This window comes from Phoenix dactylifera, chromosome 6, assembly GCF_009389715.1.
Source record: "Phoenix dactylifera cultivar Barhee BC4 chromosome 6, palm_55x_up_171113_PBpolish2nd_filt_p, whole genome shotgun sequence".
NCBI lineage: Eukaryota > Viridiplantae > Streptophyta > Magnoliopsida > Arecales > Arecaceae > Phoenix > Phoenix dactylifera.
This window is the reverse complement of record NC_052397.1, coordinates 18,290,491-18,314,133: the sequence shown is the minus strand read 5'-3', so window position 1 is coordinate 18,314,133 and position 23,643 is coordinate 18,290,491. Positions and strand designations below refer to the sequence as shown.

The following is a 23,643-nucleotide window of genomic DNA, read 5'->3' as shown; positions in this document are numbered from 1 at the left end:
ACCTAGGATTTTCTTCCCGTTAGGAAGCCCTGCATTTGTACATATAATGCACATGAAGAGAAATATGGATGGTTGCAATATCAAAAAATATTTTTTTATTTTAAATTATTATGTTAAATGGCAAATGACTCGCTTGAGGTTGTTATACACTTATACATATAAAGAATAAATTTTATTTCTCTAAAAAGAGAAGGTTCTAGAATTTTAATAGATATTTTTCAAGAATTTTTTTTTTTAAGTACAACAGATGATCAACAAAATCAAAAAATAATAACTCACTAAAAAGCTCCGGCAGGAACCTTGGTTATTCCATATGAAGCCTTCCGAGTGGTGGACAGCAAAAGATGCGATCCGAATAGTCACATTATTCATTTTTCTGTAGATATGCGTGGTTATGTAGGAGCCACACTGCCCTCATCGTCTGTAGATTCGTGGAGCCGTGGCTGTTTCTCTGCAGTGCCTCTCCAACCCATACTAGATAACTATGGCCAAGTCACTCCAAAGGAGGAGAGTTCTTTCAGTGTTGTTTTCCGTAGCCAAACATAAAAATAAAAAAAAAGGAAAAAAAAGAGTATTCCTTTGCTCTTTTAAGTGCACGTGTAAAGATTTTTTTATTAAAAAAATGAGGAGGGGGGGGGGGGGGGGGGGGGGGTTCTCATGCCAGATGTTTGCTTGTGCACGATAGATCTAAACAATTTTTTTAATGAAAATATTCCACATATTTGCTTCCAGCTAAATCGTTTCTTCAATATCAAGTACATATTATCCATGCCATCAACTGGTTACGGAACTGAAGGCCAAGTTTGCCTTAAGCCCAGCCGTATCCTGTATAAGTTTATTCGGAAATCCTCCAGAGACATAGATCCTCTATGAACAACTTCAACTCTGAAGCCCTTAGAAGGGATGGGGTTAGGTTCAAGCACAATCACAACTTCAAATTAGCTGTCGTTTTGAGTGGGGATTCTCTTGCATTGGCACTTTCTCTTAGTTGCTCTAGTTGCTCTAATATTTTCATTTGGATGCTTCATTGGCCTGCTATGCAAGATCTCCCTTCCCTTGTCACTTGCAAGCATTTGATCATATTCTCTTCATGTCCTTGTCCAAATGAATGGCTATAAATAGCACAATATGTTAAAAATAATAAGAATACATTCTAATAGTATCGTTGTTATGATATAGAATATGGTTAGATATTCAATCTCAACCTATAAAAGTGCAGCCTTCCGTATAACATTTGTAAGTTACAATATGTGGCTATCAAGCTTTCACACCTTCTGATATTAACTGAGGTTGCACTTCTCTCTTGAAGCTAACCATGACGGACATATGAAGTAGGATATGAAATCCTTCAAATAATGCGGCCAAATTAGGAGTTCAGATCCTCTATAGTACATGTTTTGCCCCACAAAGGAGAGGGCATGTTTGGATGGGCTACATGGCACTCCTCTTAGAAATGGACGGCTAGCGCTCATCGTAATGATATGCCAAACATGACGGATTGAGAGATATCTAATAATTATCCATTTTTAAGGTGGTACATGTCACCTATTCAAATATACAATGGCATATGCCATACAAAACGCAAAGTGTAGAGAATACTGACTCCCAAGTTGGAGATTTAGAGTGGCCGTTCGGTTTTTCATGTCATCCACCAGCTATCATTTAACATATCTATTTACTCTTTCCTACTTAGTTATGTGAGACTTGCAATGTTGAATATGCGTTCTTTTCGTGTGCAAGACTCGTGATATTGGACGCTCACTAGGCTAGGACTTGCATGTGGGCAAAGCCTCTCCCCCGGCTCCTCTCATCTAAAGCCTTGCCCGTGCTAGAGGCTCTTGGCCAAGACTTGCACGTGGGCAACGCCTCTCCCCCAGCTCATGTCATCTAAAGCTATGCCCATGGCAGAGGCTTTAGTCTTTTATGCGGATCCAAATTTGCTCATATTAGGAGTGATAATCATGTCACATCAGATCAGATATGGAACGTATCGAATATATAGTAGGTCAAAAATTTGTTAACTTAAACTCGACCTACTTATTAAACATGTTAAAAATTTAGATTCAAACTTGATCATTTTATTAAACAGATAATCTAATATAATCTATAATAAATTAAATTAAATTATATTAATTTTATGTGGTTTCTGGCCTTTCCCTCCGGTCGCCCCCCTATTTTTAGTGGATCCACCTATGTTTACCTATTGCCGCATGAAGAAATAAAAAAACGGCAAGCAAATAGAGAGGGGTCTATTTATCATCTACGCAAATCGTGCCTCCGCCTCTCCAGCCCCAGCGGTTCCTGTGGGCCGAGTCCTGGTGCAAATATTAATAGATCCCCTCCCTTGCGGCCTCGCCCCTTGAGTATCGCAAGTTCAATTCCAGTACAAACCCTAGAAGCGAGGCCAGCCCAGTTTTCCTCTCTCTCTCTCTCTCGTTCTCTCTCGGCCCCTTGAGAATAACGAGTTCAATTCTGATACAAACCCTAGAAACCAACGCCAGCCCAGTTGCCTCTCTCCTTCGAGCCTCTCCCTCTCCGCATCTTGGGAAATGGTGTAAACTGAAGCCCCCCCCCCCCCCCCCCCCCCCAAATAGGTCGCGCTCCACAAATCTCCCTCCCCGTCATCCACCCATCCTTTCTCTCAAATTGTACCCGATCTTGGCATCCATCCAAAGCTGGAAGCAGGAGATCGGCACTAGAACAAGGTACGCCTCCCTTGTCATTTTCTCCGATTCCATTCGTGTTCCAGAAGTCCTTAGCCTCAAAGTTTTTTTCGGTTTGAAACCCTTTTTAGTACATTATGCCTGGTCTAGCCGTTCCGTTTTTTTTTTGTTTTTTCTTTGCATATGTGCATAAAGATAAAGAGACGGAGGGAGGAAAGGAGGTAAGAAAACCCTTAAACCTGGATTTTATGGTTAGAAAGGGTTTCGATCAGAGTCTTCCATTTCCGCTTTTTCTAATAATACGCTCTGTTTTGCTTCAATTTGAATTTGATCTGGAAATCTGGATTCTGGGAACAAGAATCTGATTCCTAGGGTTTTGATTTTCGGTTTTCGTCTACGTTGATTCAGATCTCTTAGGTTGTTGTCATGCGTTTTTTCTTTTCTTTTCTTTCCTTTCTGGGCGTGTAAACGATCTATCCTCTGTAGCTCTTGGTACGCCAGTGTGCGCTTGGGTGTGCCAGGAGAGAGGTGTTTCTGCCAAGTTCTTTTCTCGACGCGTGTGTGGTTGGCATGTGCCTGGCTGCATGCTGGGGCTCAAGCGATGAATCAGGACCTTGGTGGCCCCCGGTCGCTGGTCCTTCTAATCTCGTGCCCACTCTTTGATCCGAATTTGCTAAGCAGTCGTCACACTGCAGATGGTGCTGCTGCACGGTCGATTAGTGGCTGCTGAAGCTGTAGCTGGACGCTAGATTAGTAAAGAGAAAGTAGGATCCTGTAGACAAAGTGCAGAAAATGGAAAAGAAAGGGTGAAGATGACTTTCATGATGCATAAACTGATGAAATACCGAAATTATGTATTGATCGCAATTGCGTGCTTACCAGTTTCTGCTTACCGGTTTCCTTAAGTGACTTCTGTACTTAAAAGAGGTTTTGCCAAAACCATGGCAAACCTATTCTTCCATTTGTGGAACAGTGGAGTTTGCATTTCAACTTTCTACAGTAGTTATTTCATTAGTAATCGTTGAATTCCAAGATTGACCATTCCAACATAGGGAAACAATCCGATATGTATAATTTTGAAAGGGTATGTATATCCAAGCAGACCACGACTAGGAATTCATGTGGAACAAAAGCATGTTCAATCAAGTTTTCATCCAAAGCTAATTTATGTGGCCAAATTGTATAGTAGCTTATTTATTCTAATTTTTTGTGTTTTTTTTAATTACTTTAAATGCTCAGAAGATCTTTCTCCAGATTAAATTCGATTTTTCAAGTTTTTAGAACATTTAGAAGCACTACGACGCTAGACACGAAACAGGATTTTGATGAAAAGTAATTACTTTGAGGTAGATTTCAGATTTGGCTATTTGAAACACAAGATCTCATAGGTAAACTCTTCTATCATATGCTATATGGCAAATGAATTGGCGCCAGCCATTGCTCGAACATTTTATTTTTAAACCAATGAAAATTTGTTTTTTTCCCAATGGTGAAGTTACTGAAAGAATAAATCTGAAAGTCCTAGGCAATAGGACATATGTTGAAAAGATGGTCCATTTATTATTTGACTTATTTATCTTCACCGTTTTTCCCTAATTTGAATTGCCTTTTTTTGAATTTCTTTTTTTATTTTCAAATGAAACTGCAAAACTAGTCCAAAACCACTGATTTTGCCAAAATTGTTGAAACTGAAACTCACTGACTTAAATGAAAATTGGGGCAAAGTTTTTGAACATTTATATGGGCATAAAATGTTACTCTAGGCACCATAGTGCTTCTACGCAACCTTCCTTCTATCAAATACCTTTGATGAAGAATAGGAGGCACAGACATAGGGAAGGAAAGTATGGAATTAACATGGTTAAATATGGTGATGGTTAAAATTAGTGCTGGTATGGAGGGGACACATTTATGTTGGGAAAGGTGGAAGAGGCGAGGAAGGAGTAAGAAAATAATAAAATATGGTTGCAAGTTGTGATAAAAGATCTGACAAATCTTGAATTCATGGAGAATATAATCTTGAAGTAAGTGACAAGAACGTTTTGTAGAGCTGCCCCAGATATGTGGATTTATTATTTGTATAATATTTAGTTTAGAGTAGTTAAAATTTATCTTTGATCATGGTATGTTGAACCAACCCGTTCAACATGTACTGTATCGGTCCGGGCCTTGACCGGTACGACGAAGCTGTGAAAACTGGTAGAGGGCCTGCAGATGCCGAACTCAGCTAGAGCTGGGGAAGAAGAAGAGAAAGAAAGAGCGAGCGGGGAAGGGAGGGAGAAGGAGAGGCCTCTGCTGCCCGCGGAGGGCCGCAAGGGGCTGGCGGAGGTCGAGGGGGCCGGGGGAGCCCGTGGGGGCGCGGCGGAGGCCGAGGCCATGGTTTTTTAATTTGGAAATTTTTAAGTGAAGTCGGTAAGCGATTTGCCGACTTCACTTAAAAATCCTAAATTTTTTCCACGGCCTCCGCCGCGCCCCTGTGGGCTCCCCCGCTTCCCTCGGCCTCCACGGCCCTCCGTGGGCGGCAGAGGCCTCTCCTCCCTTGCTCGCTCTCTCCTTCTCTTCTTCTTTCTCGGCTTCGGCTGGGCTCACCCGCTTCCGTGGGGAAGAGCTGGCCGGTTTGGTACCGGTTTAAACGGGTCCGAACCGGAACCATACCGGTTCGGTAGGTGACCGGTATGCCTACCAGTACCGGTATGACGTACCCTGTCTTCGATGGATATTTTTTTGATAATTTAATGAAATTACATGTAAACATCGGTATTCATGATTCAATCTTTTATCCTGACTTTTCTTTCAGTTTCGGCACTATTCTTTTTAGTTGGTTAGCTATTGTTGACTGTTTGGTTAACAATGATCATTGCAATCTTTGTTGTTGTAATAGATCCTATCTGATTCCAGTTCTTCTGTGAGTGGCACACATGTCATAAATGTGTCTGTATTGTACATCTTAAAAATATTTTTTTGCATATTTAACAATTAGAAATAATTAGGAACATTAAACCTTTGCCTTAATCACAATATCAAAGTTTTTTTTTTATAATTTTTTTTACTGTGAATCCTTTTTCTTGATCACATTGGAAGATGAAAAACTAAAGATCCTTAAATTTGGAAATGATATTGTTGGTGAATCTATGAAGTGCATCTTTGTTATGAAATAATGTTGGTAGTGATGATGTACCTACCATTTTTAATATATATATATATATATATATCTATATATATATAATTTATTATAACTATTTCTTATTTTTATTTTTATTTTTTGTTTTAATTTTCTGAACTTCTACCAAATATTTTCCATATTTGTTGGATTATTCTTTTAAAGTTTTCATATTTCCCCAGACTCCATTACATCAGCCTAGTAGTGAGACTGGACACTTCTTAGTTCTTTTCCCTGGCCTGTCAAGTCACCCATATGCAAGGTTTGCTGTACCGGTCGGTACCAGTCGGTACCGAGCGTACCGTACCCGTATCGATGGGTACCGGTATCGGTACACCAATGTCGGTACGGTCGGTACCGAGCGTACGGTACCGTACCGACACTCGGTACGCCTATACTAGTGCGGCACCGGTACGGGGTTCGGTACCGGTACGGCGAACCTTGCCCATATGTGACATCAAACTTGCTCCTTGATAAAACTGAAGCCCAAACAGTTTACTCTCTCATGTTGTCTTCGTGAAATCTATAAACTGTGAAATATTCACGATCAATTTGTGAACCAGTGAATAAGTGGCAGAACTGTTTGGCTGACCTCTAAACTGTGAACAATTTGTGAATTTCTGAAAAAATTGGTGATTGTTGTTACTGTGCGTGGGCCATGTATAGTTGTTGTGGTATATATGCATGATGTATAGATGTTCTGGTATAAATTCATGATGTATAGTTGTTGGGGTATAAATGCACGATTTGTGCATATGCATATTCGATTGCTTATACAGCTAATAAAATACTCACCATGTTGTCATATCTAGATTTGGGAAATTTACTCTGTTGGGCACCTATATCTTTGCTACCATGTGGTTCTGTATCTGTGTATGTCTACCAAGTCATAAGCTCAGATACAATTGTAGTCATATGACTAGCTATCCAATGTGTCCCTTCCTGATTAAAGTAATGATGCTTTTATCATAATTCCTTGTGAAAAGCAATCTGTATTATTTTAAATAGAACAGGAATATCTATTTTGAATATGATTATTAGTTTCATTTTACATCAAAAATATTCTATATTGATATAATCTGACAGAAATTGATTGTCAGATTTGCCTGAAACAGGGTTAGAAGTTGATGTATTAGAGAACTTGCATGTTATATGGAATTCAGGGTAATAGGAGGAAGTCATGTCAGTACTCTCTCTTTCTGAAGTTCAGTATGTTGGCGAACGAAGTGCAGTAACAAAACCAACAGAAGACATACTTGAGGAATCCACATTGCTGCAAGTAGATGGTCTAAGAAAAAAGGCACGGGAGAAACCATCACTTGCTATTTGTGACAGGAAACAGATCCTATTAGAGGCTGATGATGCTCAACGAGGGCCTGCTGATGGTCAGTTAGACAGCAGGAAAGATGGTACATTTAAAGAGCTTCACTATTCTCCTCAAGGGCATAATGATGAAGTATTAGACAGCATCCATGCTACTGAGAAGCCATTGCCAAATATAGACATGTTTCAACAGTGGCAAGTACATGAACAACTAAGCAGCAAACATGATGGAAATGCTAACATCCCAGATAGTGACGAACATGAAGGAAATGCTTGCTTCCTGCATACCGATTCTCAGCTGGCTGAATGCAAAATGTTAAATGGTATGGTAGCGGAAGAAACTTCTCTTCTTAGAGAGAGAAAAATTAATGAGGATGACATACATTTCAGAATAGAATCACATTCCTATTTTGATCAACAGTGTAATGAAACAGGCAGCTGCTTTGAGCAGGAGCAAGGAATACAATTAATTGATAGTAATTTTAAGTCAAATGATTACATGGTACCTGAAAAAGACAGCCAGGGAGATGAAATATGTGAATTTAAAGAAAGAGAAGATACACCATGCAGTGCTGAATCCGTTCAGACTGATACTTCAGATTCGTGTGGAGAGGAGGAAGACCAGTCTTGTCTCCCTCACAAGCTGTCTGATTTTGAACCTGATTTGCCCGAGCGGGGGCCAAAGAATAATTCGTTCTTGTTTGGTAATGCCTCACACTCATCTGTGCAAAATATGAACAACAATGTGCAAAACAGCAATCAAGAAGGAGAATCAGGTCTTCTAGGGAGTGAATATATTGAACAAGATCAACCTGTGGCACTCTGGGTGAAGGTATGTCTCATGTCAAAATCTTCTATTCAGAAAGTTACTTGTGTATGTGAAGTAGGTGAATGTATATTCAATGTCTCAAGCTAGTTGGTGTGTAATCATATGTTTTTTTTTTTATGTTGGAGATGTTAATTGCATTTGCTGTTATCAATTTATGGATGAACAACTGATTAGGAATGTTCATGGAATCATGGTAAATATGATGCTAGAACAATTTCTTAGCTAATGTGTTTCACTAAGCTAAATCAATAAATCATGATTGTCTATAGTCTTTTTTTCTTTGATTACTCTGAATTTCCTAAAAACACATGCAAATTGTTAAAAGCCACTTTTAAGCCACATATAAATCTATTTTGCCTAATGAAATTGCAAGATCGTAAAATTTATGAGGAGCTTCTGAAGCAACACTCGTAATGCCATACAGAAGGCAAGGAGTGAGCCTCAAATTATAAGGCAAACCTGTTACCGTTTTCTTTTTTTGTATGATTACATTGGCATTATTCACATGTTTACAAAATTAACTTCATGATTAATTTCACTATGTTTCAATTCCTGTGTAAAGCTTGATTTGTAAAGTTGGTGCAACAAATATCCTCCCATGGTATTTGAGTCCACAGGCATCACGCATGTGCATGCACACACGTAATATACAAGGACACATTTCTTTCTGTCTGTTGTCTGTAGAATCATTGCAATCAATAGGTATGGTATGTTTGGCTTAGGCCCCATTTTGTATTGCTTTTGGAGGGCCAAAAAGCATTTCTTGGATGCTAAAAGCTCTTTTGGGTGATTTTAAGGTGTTCGGTAAAAATTTTGAAACAACTTTTTGACTTGTCCAAAAGCTTATTAAATGTCTACTTGGGGAAAGCTTTAATTTGGAGCTTTTTGGCAAAAGCTACTTGAGATGTGTTAGGAAGCTGTTATTTCTCTTGAGAGACTCAAATTCGAGTCCTAGCAATGGAATTTTCAAACATTAATTTAAAATACTTTTTATTGCTATAATTATTTAAGTTGGTGTTTTATGAGATTTGAATTTATCTATTATATTATTAAGATTAAAATATAAAAATAATTTACAAAGTAACATCTATAATAACAATTTTGATAGTACAACCTAATAATATAATATGGAATAATAATACTATAATATATTGTATTTGTTATGTTATATTATAATAATAGTATATTATTATCATTATTATTCTAATATAATCGCACTATAATAGTGTAATATTATTATATTATAATAATATTACATAATAACATTTTTATTAAAATAATATCATCTTAATATATAATAATATTATTATTATAATATGATGTAAATTATTATTTATGATATTATCTAGTTTAAAATATTAAAATAAGTAATTTATAAATTAAGAATACTTTATAATAGTTTTTTTTGACAGCATGGACGGTTATATAATTGAAAGTGCTATGCAATATTCCTCATTGTTATTTTCTGACACTCCAAGTACTTAGTTTGGTTATTAAACAGATATTAACATTCCACATAATTTTAAATATATAGTTACCAATCACTTTTTATTAAAAGCTCTATTGCCCCAAGCTCTACCAATAAAAGCTCTACTACCCAAAGCAATGCCAAACGGGACTTTAGGTAATTAGCTCACTGGGGCCGCATTATGTGAATCTGATTTAGTGCATATGTCTGGCTTCGTTTTGTCTCTTCCTTGAGCTTCAAGGCATTTAGAATATTTTGTTTTAAGGTGCAAGGCACGGCATGTCTTGAATGAATTTTGTTATAAACATAGTTATTCAATAACTTAAAACGACATCAAATTTTATTTTAGAATTAATGATAATTTTGTGGGTTTAAGGAACTTGGCAATAGGATGGTCACCTGTTAAGGGTTTACTATATTTCTCTGCAAGTAACAGACATCTCATCTGAAACTTCCTTTATTTTTGGTCAACCAAACTAGGCTGAGGAATTCTATGCAGGGTTTCCCTAAATAAGAATTGTGTTTTTTTCTTTGGATTAATTGGGCTTGTGGTTTTATACAAATTTTATCAAGTTTTATTCAGAATATTTAGAAGGAACCCACGTTCCTCGGGCTTTTATTTCAATTTGAAGGTAACCTTATTTTATTTTCTTGAGAGTTGTTGAAAGAAACATAGATCTTAACAATAATATATTCGGGATTTATATGATGGGATTATCTGTATATGAATGGTCTTCAGGTATAGGCAATATTGTACTCAGTTTGCTATTAATGTGATGATTTATGTTAAATGTGACATCATGTATCTCTTATCAACATGATATATTGATATATGATCCCCATGTTTTTTTTCTCCAAATTGGTTGGTAAAATGGTAGAAAACAATATTACAAAACTGACCCCCTTTTGGTTGAGAGGCACATAATTGATACAATTTTCTTTTTGAATGCATTGTGCAATGTCTTATTGCCATGGGTTTTCTTTTCCTAAACCTATTACTCTATTAACGACTGTTTGTGTTATTAGTCAAGGTTTCAGATACTGGTACTGGAACTTGTACTGGTATTTTGCCGTAACAAAACAATACTGAGTTACGATTTATGATGCATGGCTGCATCTCGTACCAATAGACTGTGTCCAGGTGCTAGCAACCCACCAGAATGGTTTTGTATCGTTCGTACTATCCCGTTTTGATGGTATTTGAAACCTTGCTTCCAGTTTTGACCAATATTGCTTGTGGCCACTAGAAATTTAAAATTATCCCTGAACTATGTCACCCATTAGGTTGGTCTGATTGAACTTAGAATATAAATCCTTGGACCTTGAATGGTACACTTTGTTACCAGGATTTTCAAATCTGTAGTATGGTACCATCAGCCATGCATACTTTCTTGACATGCGTACTAACCAGCACTGCTGGATTCTGTGGATACACCCTTGGCATGGCCAATTATGGCATCCATTTTTTTCTTTATCCCTTTCTGTTTTTGGAGTTCCAAACATCATATGGAATGAAATAAAGGCGTTTTAAAGCCATAGGGATTCAATTTTGGTTATTCTTCTTTTGTGATTGTTTCTTTCTCATGTTGGATGGTTTATTCCATATAACAAACTTTCCTTTGAGTTTTAAAGGATTAGTTGTCACAAAGTTTGGGCTTGATCTTCCCCAATCTGAAGTAGAAATGTAGTATGGGTGATTGAGGTCCAATTCACATATATTAGGGCATATTGAGGCCGGCCCCACGTACAGTTCATGGCCAATATACTATGTACCGGCTGGTATATCGCTGGTATGCCTGGTTTTCAGAACTTGTTCATCACTTACAGTTACTTTGTGATGTGAACAGGAGAGAGCTTAACCATCATTGCAAATAGACCATCATGTTACTTTGTAGTGATCTTCTCTTGGAAAATGCCTATTCTCATATAGGGATAATGTGACTTATTATTGCGTAAGGAAAGAATGTTTTTTTTCCCCCCAAGAAGCTATTTAGTCATTTCTTAAAATAATGATTTTAAGTTTAAGCCTTGCAATCTTCATGACCGGGGTTTTGAATGTCTTTTCCTTTAGTGCATATTCTGATTAATCTTTGTTATCTATGGTGATAATTGCAACTTCTCTTCACATTATACCTCCATCTGACTCTTTTTGTTTTCCCCCCTTGAGAGTAGTGGAGAGGGAAGTGGCAAACTGGAATTCGATGTCCTAGGGCAGATTGCCCATTGTCAACTTTAAAAGCGAAGCCTACACATGAGAGAAAGAGATATATTGCAGTTTTTTTCCCTCGTACAAGGACATATTCTTGGGCAGATATGCTACTAGTTTGTTCAATTGGGGAATCACCAGAACCACTTGTTAATGGTAACCATCGTAGATGGAGAAAATTGGTTAAAGACTTAACTCTTCCACGTCGATATATTATGCAAAAGCTTGCTTTTGCGATGCTAAACATCAGTGACCAGCTACATACAGAGGTTTGGTTCTATTGTCTTTAAACATCTCATCATCTTTGATATCTCCTTTTGGCATTTCTTTGTTATGAGGAGTTTGCTTGAATTTTTATAGGCTGTAATTGAGGATGCTCGCAGGGCCACAACCTGGAAGGAATTTGCTATGGAAGCTTCTCGCTGTAGAGATTATCTTGATCTTGGAAAGATGCTGCTAAAGCTTCAAAATGTAAACCCATAACCATGACGTTTTTTAGAAAAATAATAATGCCATCACTCATTTTCCCTTTTTTGGGTGAAATTTAAAGTTTATCATCTTTGTGTACTTGATCTAGGCTTATATCATATAGTTTGTTCCTAGTGCTGTTGTCTGAAGAGTGGAAATTCTTTGTTTCGTCGTAATGTTAAATTTGTTCTTCTATGTGTCAGTGTCAGTTATCAGGTATTTCTTACAAGAAATTCATGGTAAATGTGCACGTCAGAAGATAATTTTCCTATGTTCCCATTCATTTTAAATTTCCATTCTTTTCCAGATTCATGCATAATACATAAACTCAAAAATTCTCATATTGCATGAGACACTAGGTTTTTTATATATTATTTTTTGTATGTATCTTGCATGTAAGTGATGTCATATAGTGGTATCGGTGTCATTATTTATGTACCTTTTATGGACCAAGTAATAATAACATTGTTTTCTTCTGCTGGATGATCCATATTCGGTGCATAATGAAGCTGAATTCTTGATGCAGATATTGATGTTAATTTGCTGGCTGAACCATGATACTCTTGCCATCCTCAAAACCTGGTGCTAGTAGGGTCAAGGTAGCTGGTTAGGGTCACAATTGAACTATAGTTATATGAGGATCAAAGCATATTCATTGTTTTGGAATGAGAATGCTTAGTTATATCTATCGAACATAAAATGGGAAGTCGTCGATGACAGAAAATTGGATTTTAGATGATCTAGATTATAACAGTAAAGGGTTTAGAGAATCTAGTAATTTAAAATGAATAGATGAGAGGATTATTATTAAAATGCGGCTACACCTGACTGTTTACGGCGTAATAATCATCTAAGAGACAATTGACTGAAAAGTATGTTTTTTGGTAGTGTTTGCCACTGTTATTTGCCAGGAGTTAGCATGTTTGGCCGAATCATCAAGGATTATAATCACATCACGGAAGAACAGTATACCTAGGTGCTTAGCAAGCATAGAAGAATCTGGCCTTGACTTTCTTAGATGTTCATCTTAGGCATCAAGTGTGATTTATGTGGCAACTCAGGCAACTGCCTGAACATCTAGGTGCTGCCAAGTGGTAAGGGCTCTTTTGCCTGTTTTATGACTTCAATATAGTACAATAATGTAATTTGATTGGTACAAGTAATCAGCTATTTACCTTATAGAAGTTATATAAATTCTTTGATTATCTTTGTAGTTAATTATGGATCTATAGTAATTAGATGTGATTTATAGTTTAAAAAATTACATCATGCATGTTCCGGAATATTTAGTATTTGTTGAAGTATTTTTTATATGGAGTATATGGATGTGGAACTTAGGCATAATTGCAATAATAGACCTAGTTTGGCCTAAAGTTGAAAGTTTGCAAAATATTACTATAGGGAAACACCAAAATATTACTCGGGCCACTGTGGAAGACAATCTCAGTGGTTTGACTACCTTAAGAAAAATTATGTGCTTAAATCAATTCCTTAGGAGTCAAAATATGGTGTATCGTGGTTTAAGGCCCATGTATCCGCCATCATGAATGGAGAATGCTTCCTATGATGACAGACTTCTTCCAAGCGACCACCCAAGAATTGTACTTCTCTCTAACATTTGTCATATGAGTAAAAGGGACAGGGACTAATGCAAGTTTTACTTTTTTTAATTGCTTTTAGTCTTAATTACGTCCTATATGATTGCTAGGATTTTATTTTATTTTTATTTTTTTTTGAGCAACTAATGTCGCACGGCGTAGACTGGAGTGTAAAACTAGTGAATCATCCTATCCATCCCCCAAGATGGCCTTACTACAACTTGACCTATCTTAGTTTTGTAGAAAGGCAAGGTTGCGACGTTTTGATTTGTTTCTTCTATCTGCCATTTCAAATGACCATGCACTGGAAAAGAGATGGATGTACTTCTTGGAGCTGCAAGCAATCCAATTCATGCATTCTAACTATGAACTTGAGCTTATTGCCTTGACTTAATGGGTGCTTGTTGGTTTTCTGTTCCACATTTTTTTTTGATTTTTTTATTGGATGGCATTTATTTGTCACGGTGGGAAAAGAAATTTGAAAGCTTTTTCAAGTGACATCTTTGAAATTTCAGGGTAAAAAGATTTAATGTTTTTTAATTGATAGCAATTGTTTGAGAGGTTCATTAGGAACAATTTATTATATTTTTCAGAACTTTGTAGCTTCAAGGAAGAGATTTTCAAGAGTGACATGTTTAGAATTTCAGGGTAAAAGATTTTGTTTTTTTTTTAAAAAATATCAATACCAATTTTTGAAGAGGTTCGTTAAGCATGGTGGGAAGGAAATTTTAAAGTTTTTTTTTAAAAATTGCATGTTTAGAATTTCAGGGTAAAAGGATTGATAATCTTTGATCAATTGTTGAAATGGTTCATTAAGGAGATTCGTAGATATTTTCTTGTGGATATTTGTAGCTTCAAGGAAACCTAGATGCTAAGTTTAGTTGTAGGAACCATTAAAAGTTAACTTCCTATGTCTCTTTGAGAACAAATATTGCTGAAATTGAAATTTATGCGACCACCTATCAGAATATTGATGTTCTATTATGGTTACACCCCCTCAAACACCTAGGCCCATCCTAGTTTCATGGAGTAACTAGACAGCCCATCCTAGTTTCACCAAGTAACTAGACATTGATGAGGTGATATGTTGCGCATTTTCCTATTCGAGTATATAAAATATCAAACAAAGTGGAGGTTATGCTTTAAAGGCTGAGATCTCATCTTTCTGGATCAATTTTCATTGTTGACACCTTGAAGGTGGTTACTAAAAATTATTATTTGGTTTTTAAGAGGCAATGCACCGTGGGGACTCCGATTGTATGTTGTTTTTATTGCTATTTTAAAAATAAATGCCTATGTCTCTCAATAAGGAGAAGTTTGAAATGCTGTTTTCTTTTTGTAGATTCTTCATCTGTGCCATATTTTTTTGTACAATAAAATGATGAATGCAGGGTTTAGAATACTAGTATAGATACTTGTATTGGTACCTTATTGGTATGGTATGAAATGGTATGGTACGATATTGGTAAGTGATATGTCTCTTGTTGTCGGGGCAGCAAAATAGAGGTAAGGATGCAAATGTGCTAAGCCGTGCTGAGTACTAAGTTGCTTAGGATTGGCTTGGTCAAGCTAGTCAGTGTTCAAACTTGGGGTCGAGCTCTAGTTTAGCTCAAGAACAAGTGTTCAAGCTTGGCTTGTCATCGATAAAAGAGGCTCACTCTCAGCTTGTAATCAGCTCATTTAACCAATTGAATCGAGTTCGAGCTCAAAACCAAGTTCAAATTAGAGCTTGACTGAAACAAATTTCCCAAGCTAGAAAACCTAGATCTACACCTCGCCTCTCCCCGCCAAAAAAAATATCTAGAGCAGATGGAAATGGGATTGGTACCTTTTTGAGGAGAGTATGCTGAAATATAATCTTAGCATGGTTTGCGGTACTGTGTAAAGAAAGGTATCACATGAAGCTGCTAGACTTGAGGCTCTCACTGTGAAACAGGGGGGTAAGGGGATAATCTTTGGTGGTCAGATGAGCACGATCCCTTGGAATGCTGTTGGACTTGAGGCTGTCATGATGAGGCAATGGGGTAAGGGAAAGTCCCCAGTGGTGAGTTGAGCGCGATCCCTTGGAATGCCACTGGACTTGAGGCTCTCATGGCAAAAGGAGAAAAAAAAGCTGATCTCTATAGCTGAGAAGAGCACAAATCTAACAAAGAGAGGTAAGGATAGAGGGGATCATTTTCCAATGATGGAGTGAGTTGGTGAGGGTGATGCGAGAGTGAAGGGGGAAGGATTTACAAACTTGGGAACTGTGTCAGGGGAAGAGGTTGAGTTGAAATACATATTTATAAATACATGTTCATGAGCCTGATTAGCTGAGCGCCCACCTACTTGAGCTTGGCCCACTAAAGAAACGAGCCTAATATCATGTTTGGGCTCGGCTTTTTTGATTTTTGAGCAAGCCCAAACAAGCATTTTAGCGAACCAAGCTCAAGTTCATGGATGGGTCGCTCCATTCGCAGGCCTTGATAGAGGTGAATTACTGTGTTGGTAGGATACTGGTATGGGAGGCCTGCTGGTATTGGTACCTTACCATTATGATCTAGTATGGCTTGTACAGATTTGTATGAAGTGGTACTTAAATCATTAGATGGATGTTTCAGACTTCCATTATTATTTTTAGTTAAATTGCAAAATGATTAGCTTGGGGTAGTCTAGAGAAATCTTGACTTGTCCCATAAGCCTTCCTATGTATGCAGTGATAAAAATATAAAATGATTTCTTGATAGCAGCAATGTGACATGGGGAGGGTGGTTCTACGCTAGTGTAAGCCTGGAGGTTGTCATCAGTGGAAGAATAGTCTGTGGTGTTGCTATCAGAGGAAGCGTGAGTTGGCTGCTTTCCAGCATATATTATGTTGTGTCTAAGTTGTTGACACTTAAACAACTGACATTTTGCACGAAGTTATTTTTACAGGCTACAAAATAGTGGTACGTGCTTAAGCAAGATTTGTTTACAACCCTCTTTAATGGTACACAATCACAAAGGACATCAATGGATGCACATGTTTCAGGTATAGGCGTATAGGTGGATGAAAACATGGTTATCTCTTTGATCTTCAGTTTTTCTTATCTCCATGTGTTTCAATACTCCATTAGGTGGCTATGGGAAGTTTGAGGAGTAGGAGTTACAGAAATGCCAAAGAAGACTGGTAGTAAATCACCAATGCATGATGGTGTAATTGCAAATGCTTGGTATCTCTCATATGGTAGAATAGCAAAGTATCGAAAATTGCAACTTCGTTGATATGGCCAAATTGATTTAAATTGATTATTGTGCTAAGGGAGCAATAATTCTTGCCTCGAGGGATCAATGCAACTTGTGTGAGCCCTCAAGCTTCCAGAATTCTGCAGCATTGTGTTTACAGCTCAAAAGAATTCCAGAAGGAAAATAATGACCCCAAACTGTGACATTTTGTTGATGCCAACAATGTAGTACCTGTACGTATGTTGGTGCCAGCAATAATATGGCCCTAATTATATGTTTTAATTGCAATATTTCTTGCTTCTGCTTTGCTGAAGTTTATTATCACCAGATTGCTAGTTTGCATGTGTTTATCTGTTCGACATGATGGCTATCTTTCTGGGTAAATCACTTTTGACTTAAAGTGAATATGCATTTGTGCAAATGCCAGGATAGCGTTCAAATTTTTGTGATTGATAAGGACCAGAGTAAGGGGCTGGATTGGAGTTCCCTTTGTCTTAGTTACCAATCTTAAAAAGTTTCATTTGGGTTTGCCTATTAAAATACTAATGCTGCTATTTCACAATTTGTTACCAGCAATATTGAACTGGAAAGGTTTTTGATTAATTCTCTTTCATTTGCATTTTCCTTTGTAACTTTTATTGCTACCGTCTTCTTTGAGCAGTTCTAATTTCATATATCTGGTTGGCCATTTGTTTCATTTTCAATTCTAAGTTGTGAGATAATGGACTATTGACCATCCAATTAAACAAAAATTAATCTTTGGGGGTTAGATTGTATCCTTTGAGGTGTTGACAGTTGTTTTACTCGCAGATGATACTTCCTAGCTACATAAGTCAAGATTGGCTGGGAAATTCTGTTGACTTATGGATGGAGAGGTGTCAGAGTGCACAGGCTGCTGAGTCCATTGAGATACTTACAAAGGTACTGAGTTTTATTTTACTTCGTCATGATTTTTATTTGAAAAGACCTAGAATAACTTATAATTTATTCCTGTAATCGGAAAACTACCATCAATCTTTGCTGAATTCTTTGGTATCTCATCCTGTCTAGCTCAAGACTTATGACTAATAATATCAGAAAATGTTGATGCGGAATGGATTGATTTTACTGAGCAGCGATGGCCTTCTATCTTGAGGTTGTCTAATTTCTGCTCATATTATTCTTGATGCTCCTATCTGATTTGTGAAGAAGCTTCAATCTATAAGTCAAATAAATCTCAACAATTACTCCAAATCAACTTTAGCTTTGACCGAATTTCCTTGAAAAGAGAATCATGTGCTCATAGGAGCTTTTTAAAATGTTTTAGTATTTACTCCACTGGTTGTTTTTAGCGGCTAGCAGTTAGTGAGATCTATCGTGACAGCTAGACCATGCAAGCTCGTGTATTCAGGGAACAGTTTGTCAAGGTTCCTCTAGACAGTCCATGTGAAGAAGGAAAAGAAGAATTTTGATATAGAAAGCTACTTTAGTTTGGTTCATTTACTGAACAAAATTTTATTGTTTTGGTTTGTTTACCAGATTTAGGATATGTTGTTTGGTTGTATGAGAAACATAGATTTATGCATTTGATGCGATTTCTACCTGTGTCTACTGTTGCATGTGGAGTATCAGATGGCTGGAATACTATCACATGTGCACATGCAAAGGCTTAACGGGTGATTTAACTGGAAGTCTTGAGGTTGCTATGCCTGGTAAACATTGGAATCAATGATCTAACTGCAACAACATGTAATTTCTCATGTTAAAGTCTTCAAACTCAATCATTTAACTTTGTGGTTTGTTGGGATTTTTTTCTCGTTCATTTTAAGATTGTAAGATTCGTTTCATTTTTTTCTCTGGCTTGCCCTTCTGATAAATTTTTTACATTAGCTTCCATTATAATAAGTATGTTGATTTTTTTAGTGCATTCTGTAGGTTTCCAACTTCTCCTGACTGATGCATCTTTTCTTTCTTGAACTAGGAATTAGTGGATTCTGTATGTTGGACCCAGGTTGACGAGCTCTGGAGTGCTCCTGTGCAGCCGGAGTTAGGTCCTGAGTGGAGAACTTGGAAACAGGAGGCAATGAAATGGTTTTTTTCTTCACATCCAACTGCTATTGGTGGAGATCTAGAGCAGCAGAGGACCTGTGATATCTCTGCGGGTATGGAACCTCAGATTAGTAGGAAGCGTCCAAAGCTTGAAATTCGCAGAGCAGAACCTTCTGTTTCACAAATGAAAGATTCTGCATGTGCATTATTCTCCCAGATCAACACGATAGTTACTGATTCTGGACATCTGGATTGCCAGAATATTGTAGAATCTACTCTGACACAGGAGCATTCTTGTAAAGTGGATGCGCAGACTGGAGTGGCTGTAGCGATAGTGCCTGGCATTGCAGCAGATAGATGTGACAAGATTAAAGTTGAAGGTAATGGTGTAAAATCTGTTCAGGGTTCTCAAGTGTGTATGTCTACAGATGGAGAATGTGGCAACGAAACCAAAATAGATTCCCGTATTGAATCAGATTCTGTGAAGAGATATCGCCAATGTGCTTTTTTCGTAGAAGCAAAGGGAAGAAGGTGTGGAAGGTGGGCAAATGATTGTGCTATGTACTGTTGTGTGCATTTGAATGCTCATTCTGGAGAAAAGCCATCTCAAAAGGTACAAAGACCTCCTGTTGGATCCCCCATGTGTGAGGGTACTACTACTCATGGTAGGAAATGTAAGCATCGAGCTCGGATTGGTTCTGTATTCTGCAAGAAGCATCATCCTCAGAGCAGCCATGATTCAGCGATCACCGAGAGTCTTGCTAATCCCTCTGAGAACATGCTCAAGAACACCATTGATGGTAAAGAATATGGGTCAGCAGAAGTACAGATTCCTGTGCAAGAAAACTTGATTCCGATTGTAGTGGGAGAAACCTTGGACGAAAGAAATTGCTTAATGAAGAAATCCGAGCTCTACAATGCACTACCTGTTCCTGTTAAAAGCAGTAGCCCAGATTTACCACGCTGCATTGGATATTACCGTCAGAACAATGGTGACCAATGCCTAGAGTATGCTAAGCGACACACTTTATACTGTGAAAAGCACCTGCCAAAATTTCTCAAACGTGCACGGAATGGTAAAAGTCGATTGATTTCAAAAGATGTATTTATCAACCTACTGAAAAATTGCTCTTCAAGGAAACAAAAATTATATCTGCATCAAGCATGTGAGCTTCTATATGGGTTTATGAAAAGTAGTCTGTCCCGCCAAAAGCCAGTTTCAAGAGGTGACACCATGGGTTGGATATTATCTGAAGCCTCCAAAGATACAGTCATTGGAGAATTCTTGTTGAAGCTGGTTACAAGTGAAAGGGAGAAACTTATGAGGATTTGGGGCTTCAGTGCAGATAGGGGTAAGCAGATATTATCTTTGGAAACCAAAGTAGCATCAACACCTTTGTTGCATGACAAGGCAAATTGCCCTGAGATGACTATGAAGTGCAAAATCTGTGCTGAGGAGTTTTCTGATGACCAAAAGCTTGGGTTACATTGGACAGAAGTCCACAAAAAAGAAGCTCGTTGGCTGTTCAGAGGATTTGCTTGTGCAGTCTGCATGAACTCATTTACCAACAGAAAAGTTCTTGAGACACATGTAAAAGACAGGCATGGCATACAATTCCTCGAACATTCAATACTCTTCCGGTGCATGTCTTGCAGTAGTCACTTTGTGAATCCAGAGCAACTATGGCAGCATGTTCTGTCGTTCCATGCAATGGATTTTAGGCTACCAGACCTTACTCGACAGCCCCTGGATCATGCTGCTCAACCGAAAATGGAAATGAGATATAAACTTTGTAATAGCAATGATATCTCAGAGAAGGATGGTGGTTCTCAAAGGTTCCTATGCAGGTTCTGTGGATTGAGATTTGATCTTCTACCAGATCTAGGTCGCCACCATCAAGTTGCTCATATGAACCCTAATTCCATGAGCCACTTCCCACCAAGGAGAGGGAACCATCATCTTCGAAGTAGACATTGCTATCCTAGATTCAAAAAAAGTTTTGGAACCTCATTTAGACTGAAGAATCAGACAAGTTTCCACATGCAAAAGCATTTAAACTCTTCTAACTCGATTTTATCTTCGAGGCCAAAGCTGCAAACTCAGGCATCAGAAACAGCTGGTCTGGGGAAGCTATTGGAGTGCCACTGCTCGGATGTTGCACAGAACTTGTTTTCTAGGATCCAAAAAACAAAACCTCGGCCAAGTAACCTTGAGATTCTTTCTGTTGCTCGTTCCGCTTGCTGCAGGATAAGCCTTCATGCTGCACTGGAAGTGAAGTATGGAATACTGCCTGAAAATCTTTATTTGAAAGCAGCAAAACTTTGCAGTGAGCTGAATATCCAAGTAGATTGGCACCTAGAAGGGTATATCTGCCCGAAAGGATGTAAGCCTCTCACAAACCGACATTCTTTAGCTCCTTTGAAGCCTCTCTTAGATGGGTTTGAGGAACCTCCTACCCTTGCAATTGTTCCTGTAAATGATGCAAAGTGGGAGATGGATGAATGCCACTATATACTCAACTCAGAGCATTTTAACTGGAAACCTAAGCAAAAGGCCATAATTTTGTGTGAAGATGTGAGCTTTGGCAGGGAACCAGTTCCAATTGCTTGTGTGATAGATGAGGAATTTAAAGATTCTTTCCATGTCAGTTCCAATGAAGTGCTCTGTAGTCAAGAGCTTGGCATTTCTATGCCTTGGCAGGGTTTTACTTATGTCACTGAGCGGTTGATAGAGCCATCTCTTGGTCTTGATACAAAGGTGATTCTCTTCTCTGATATGTACCTGGTTTTGTTGTCTGACTGAATTTGTTCATCTGTCGAAGGGTAGAATTTGTGACCTCCTATACAGAAGCCATCATCCTTGTTTTCTTTAAGCATTAGGTCTGTTTTGCAAAGTTGCTTTTACAAACAGATGACCTTCTTCCAAGTACTTTTGTGCAGAATTCACAGTTGGGATGCGCCTGTCCACATTCAAAGTGTTATCCTGAAAGCTGTGATCATGTGTATCTCTTTGATAATGATTATGAAAATGCTGAAGATATTCATGGTAAATCAATGCATGGTAGATTTGCATATGACGAAAGAGGCCGAATTGTCTTGGAGGTAATTGTGAATTGTCTGAGTTTATGTTTTTGGGACTTGCACTGTTGTAATTACATGGGTTCTGCCTCTGCCACTTAAGACTACTATAAAGCAGGAAATAAGATTACCTGGCTTCATGGCTGCCTGTTGTAGTGGTTTTATTACATATATCAATATTACATATTTATATGTGGCACATAATTGCCTGCTTCAGTTGAATTAGTTGTTCTCTTATTCACTTGGCTTTGTGCTAATCTAAATGAGGTACGCAGGAAGGTCACCTGGTATATGAGTGCAATTCCATGTGCAAATGTGATGCAACATGTCAAAACAGAGTGTTGCAGAGAGGAGTTCAAGTCAAGCTGGAAATCTTCAGAACAGGAAACAAGGTGAATATCTTGGTATCCTAAATAGTAGTCAGAACTTAAAACCTTAATATATCACATCATTCGTTACAGGGTTGGGCAGTTAGAGCTGGAGAAGCCATTTCACGTGGCACTTTTGTGTGCGAGTACATTGGAGAGGTTTTGAATGATGAGGAGGCAAACAGAAGAGGGGAAAGGTTCTATTCTTCCATTGCATTTGTTCCTGTTCTTAAATCTGTCTTATTATTTGTTAGGAAGCTTTTTAAGTTCTCCAAAATTTTCAGGTATGACCAAGATGGATGCAGCTACTTATACGATATTGATGCTCACATTGATGGTGCCAGAGGTTTGAGTGAAGGGACTGTACCATATGTGATCGATGCCACAAAATATGGGAATGTTTCCCGGTTTATTAATCACAGGTAATAACATTGCGCTTTTAGTTATAAAAGCCTTAGAAGCAGTAGTACTGTCTTTCATATTTAGTGCTTCAGCTACTTATGCTTCATTGACATTGCCTTGAATGCATCTGGCATGATGTTCAAATTGGTGGTAGCTGTTCACCCAACCTTGTGAATTATCTGGTTTTGGTGGAGAGCATGGATTGTCAGCTTGCTCATATTGGTCTCTATGCAAGTCGGGATGTATGAACTTCGCTGATGCTCTCTCCGTTTCTTACTATGTTGAAAACCCTTGTAGCTTATTGAGGTCTCTTTTGTTCTTAGATTGCTGTAGGGGACGAACTGGCCTATGACTACCGCTACAAGTTATTACCTGGAGAGGGACGGCCATGCTATTGTGGAGCTCCAAGCTGTCGAGGTCGCCTATACTGAATTCTCCATAAGTATGCAGTCCTAGAATTTATTGGTCCATTATTCGGGCCTTCTAGGTATTTGCTCCCTCAGCATTGGAGAATTCCTGATTCTTTGGAAATTTTAAATTTAGTTAGATGAAGAGGGCATCTCTCTCTTGGTTGGGCTGGTCAGGAATCACGGATGGTCAGCTGGTATTTATTTGCATAGATTAAATGCTATGATATCATTAAATTCAAAAGAATGTATTTCTTTCACCATATTAGTCGATTATTTCCTGCCAGCCTACAGACGTGTAAAAGGAAGTAGGCTGTCTGTAGCTAGGCTAATTTCTCTTGACCTGTAATATTACGTTCTCCCATCAAATTTCTGATGTACAACTATCTTTTAAGAAATGTTAATGGAATTGTTCTCTTCATTCGGACTAGAGATCAGAAC

General features: G+C 37.9%; 1 protein-coding gene across 4 annotated transcripts; it reads left to right on the top strand.

Annotated features, from left to right (window-relative positions):
* Nucleotides 1–2,282: 2,282 nt before the first annotated feature.
* Nucleotides 2,283–23,632, top strand: LOC103707483 (histone-lysine N-methyltransferase SUVR5). 4 transcript variants are annotated; one of them, XM_008791986.3, is made up of 12 exons: nt 2,286–2,705; nt 6,924–7,978; nt 11,616–11,918; nt 12,010–12,120; nt 17,730–17,840; nt 18,880–21,705; nt 21,888–22,049; nt 22,301–22,417; nt 22,487–22,590; nt 22,678–22,815; nt 22,950–23,037; nt 23,119–23,632. In XM_008791986.3, exons 2-12 carry the CDS (start codon nt 7,004–7,006, stop codon nt 23,224–23,226), a joined length of 5,043 nt encoding a protein of 1,680 aa, XP_008790208.2. In that variant the 5' UTR covers nt 2,286–2,705; nt 6,924–7,003; the 3' UTR covers nt 23,227–23,632. The 4 variants fall into 4 exon arrangements, with proteins under 4 accessions (XP_026660622.2, XP_008790207.2, XP_008790206.2 ...); XM_008791985.3 differs by having other exon boundaries at nt 2,285–2,705; nt 6,939–7,978; nt 22,487–22,815; XM_008791984.3 differs by having other exon boundaries at nt 2,285–2,705; nt 22,487–22,815.
* Nucleotides 23,633–23,643: the final 11 nt, after the last annotated feature.

Coding starts and splice junctions, on each gene's coding strand:
- LOC103707483 (XM_008791985.3), top strand. CDS start 7,004: ATGTCAGTACTCTCTCTTTCTGAAGTTCAGTATGTTGGCGAACGAAGT. Junction 11,919..12,009: donor GTGACCAGCTACATACAGAG/GTTTGGTTCTAT, acceptor GAATTTTTATAG/GCTGTAATTGAGGATGCTCG. Junction 17,841..18,879: donor CCATTGAGATACTTACAAAG/GTACTGAGTTTT, acceptor TTCTTGAACTAG/GAATTAGTGGATTCTGTATG.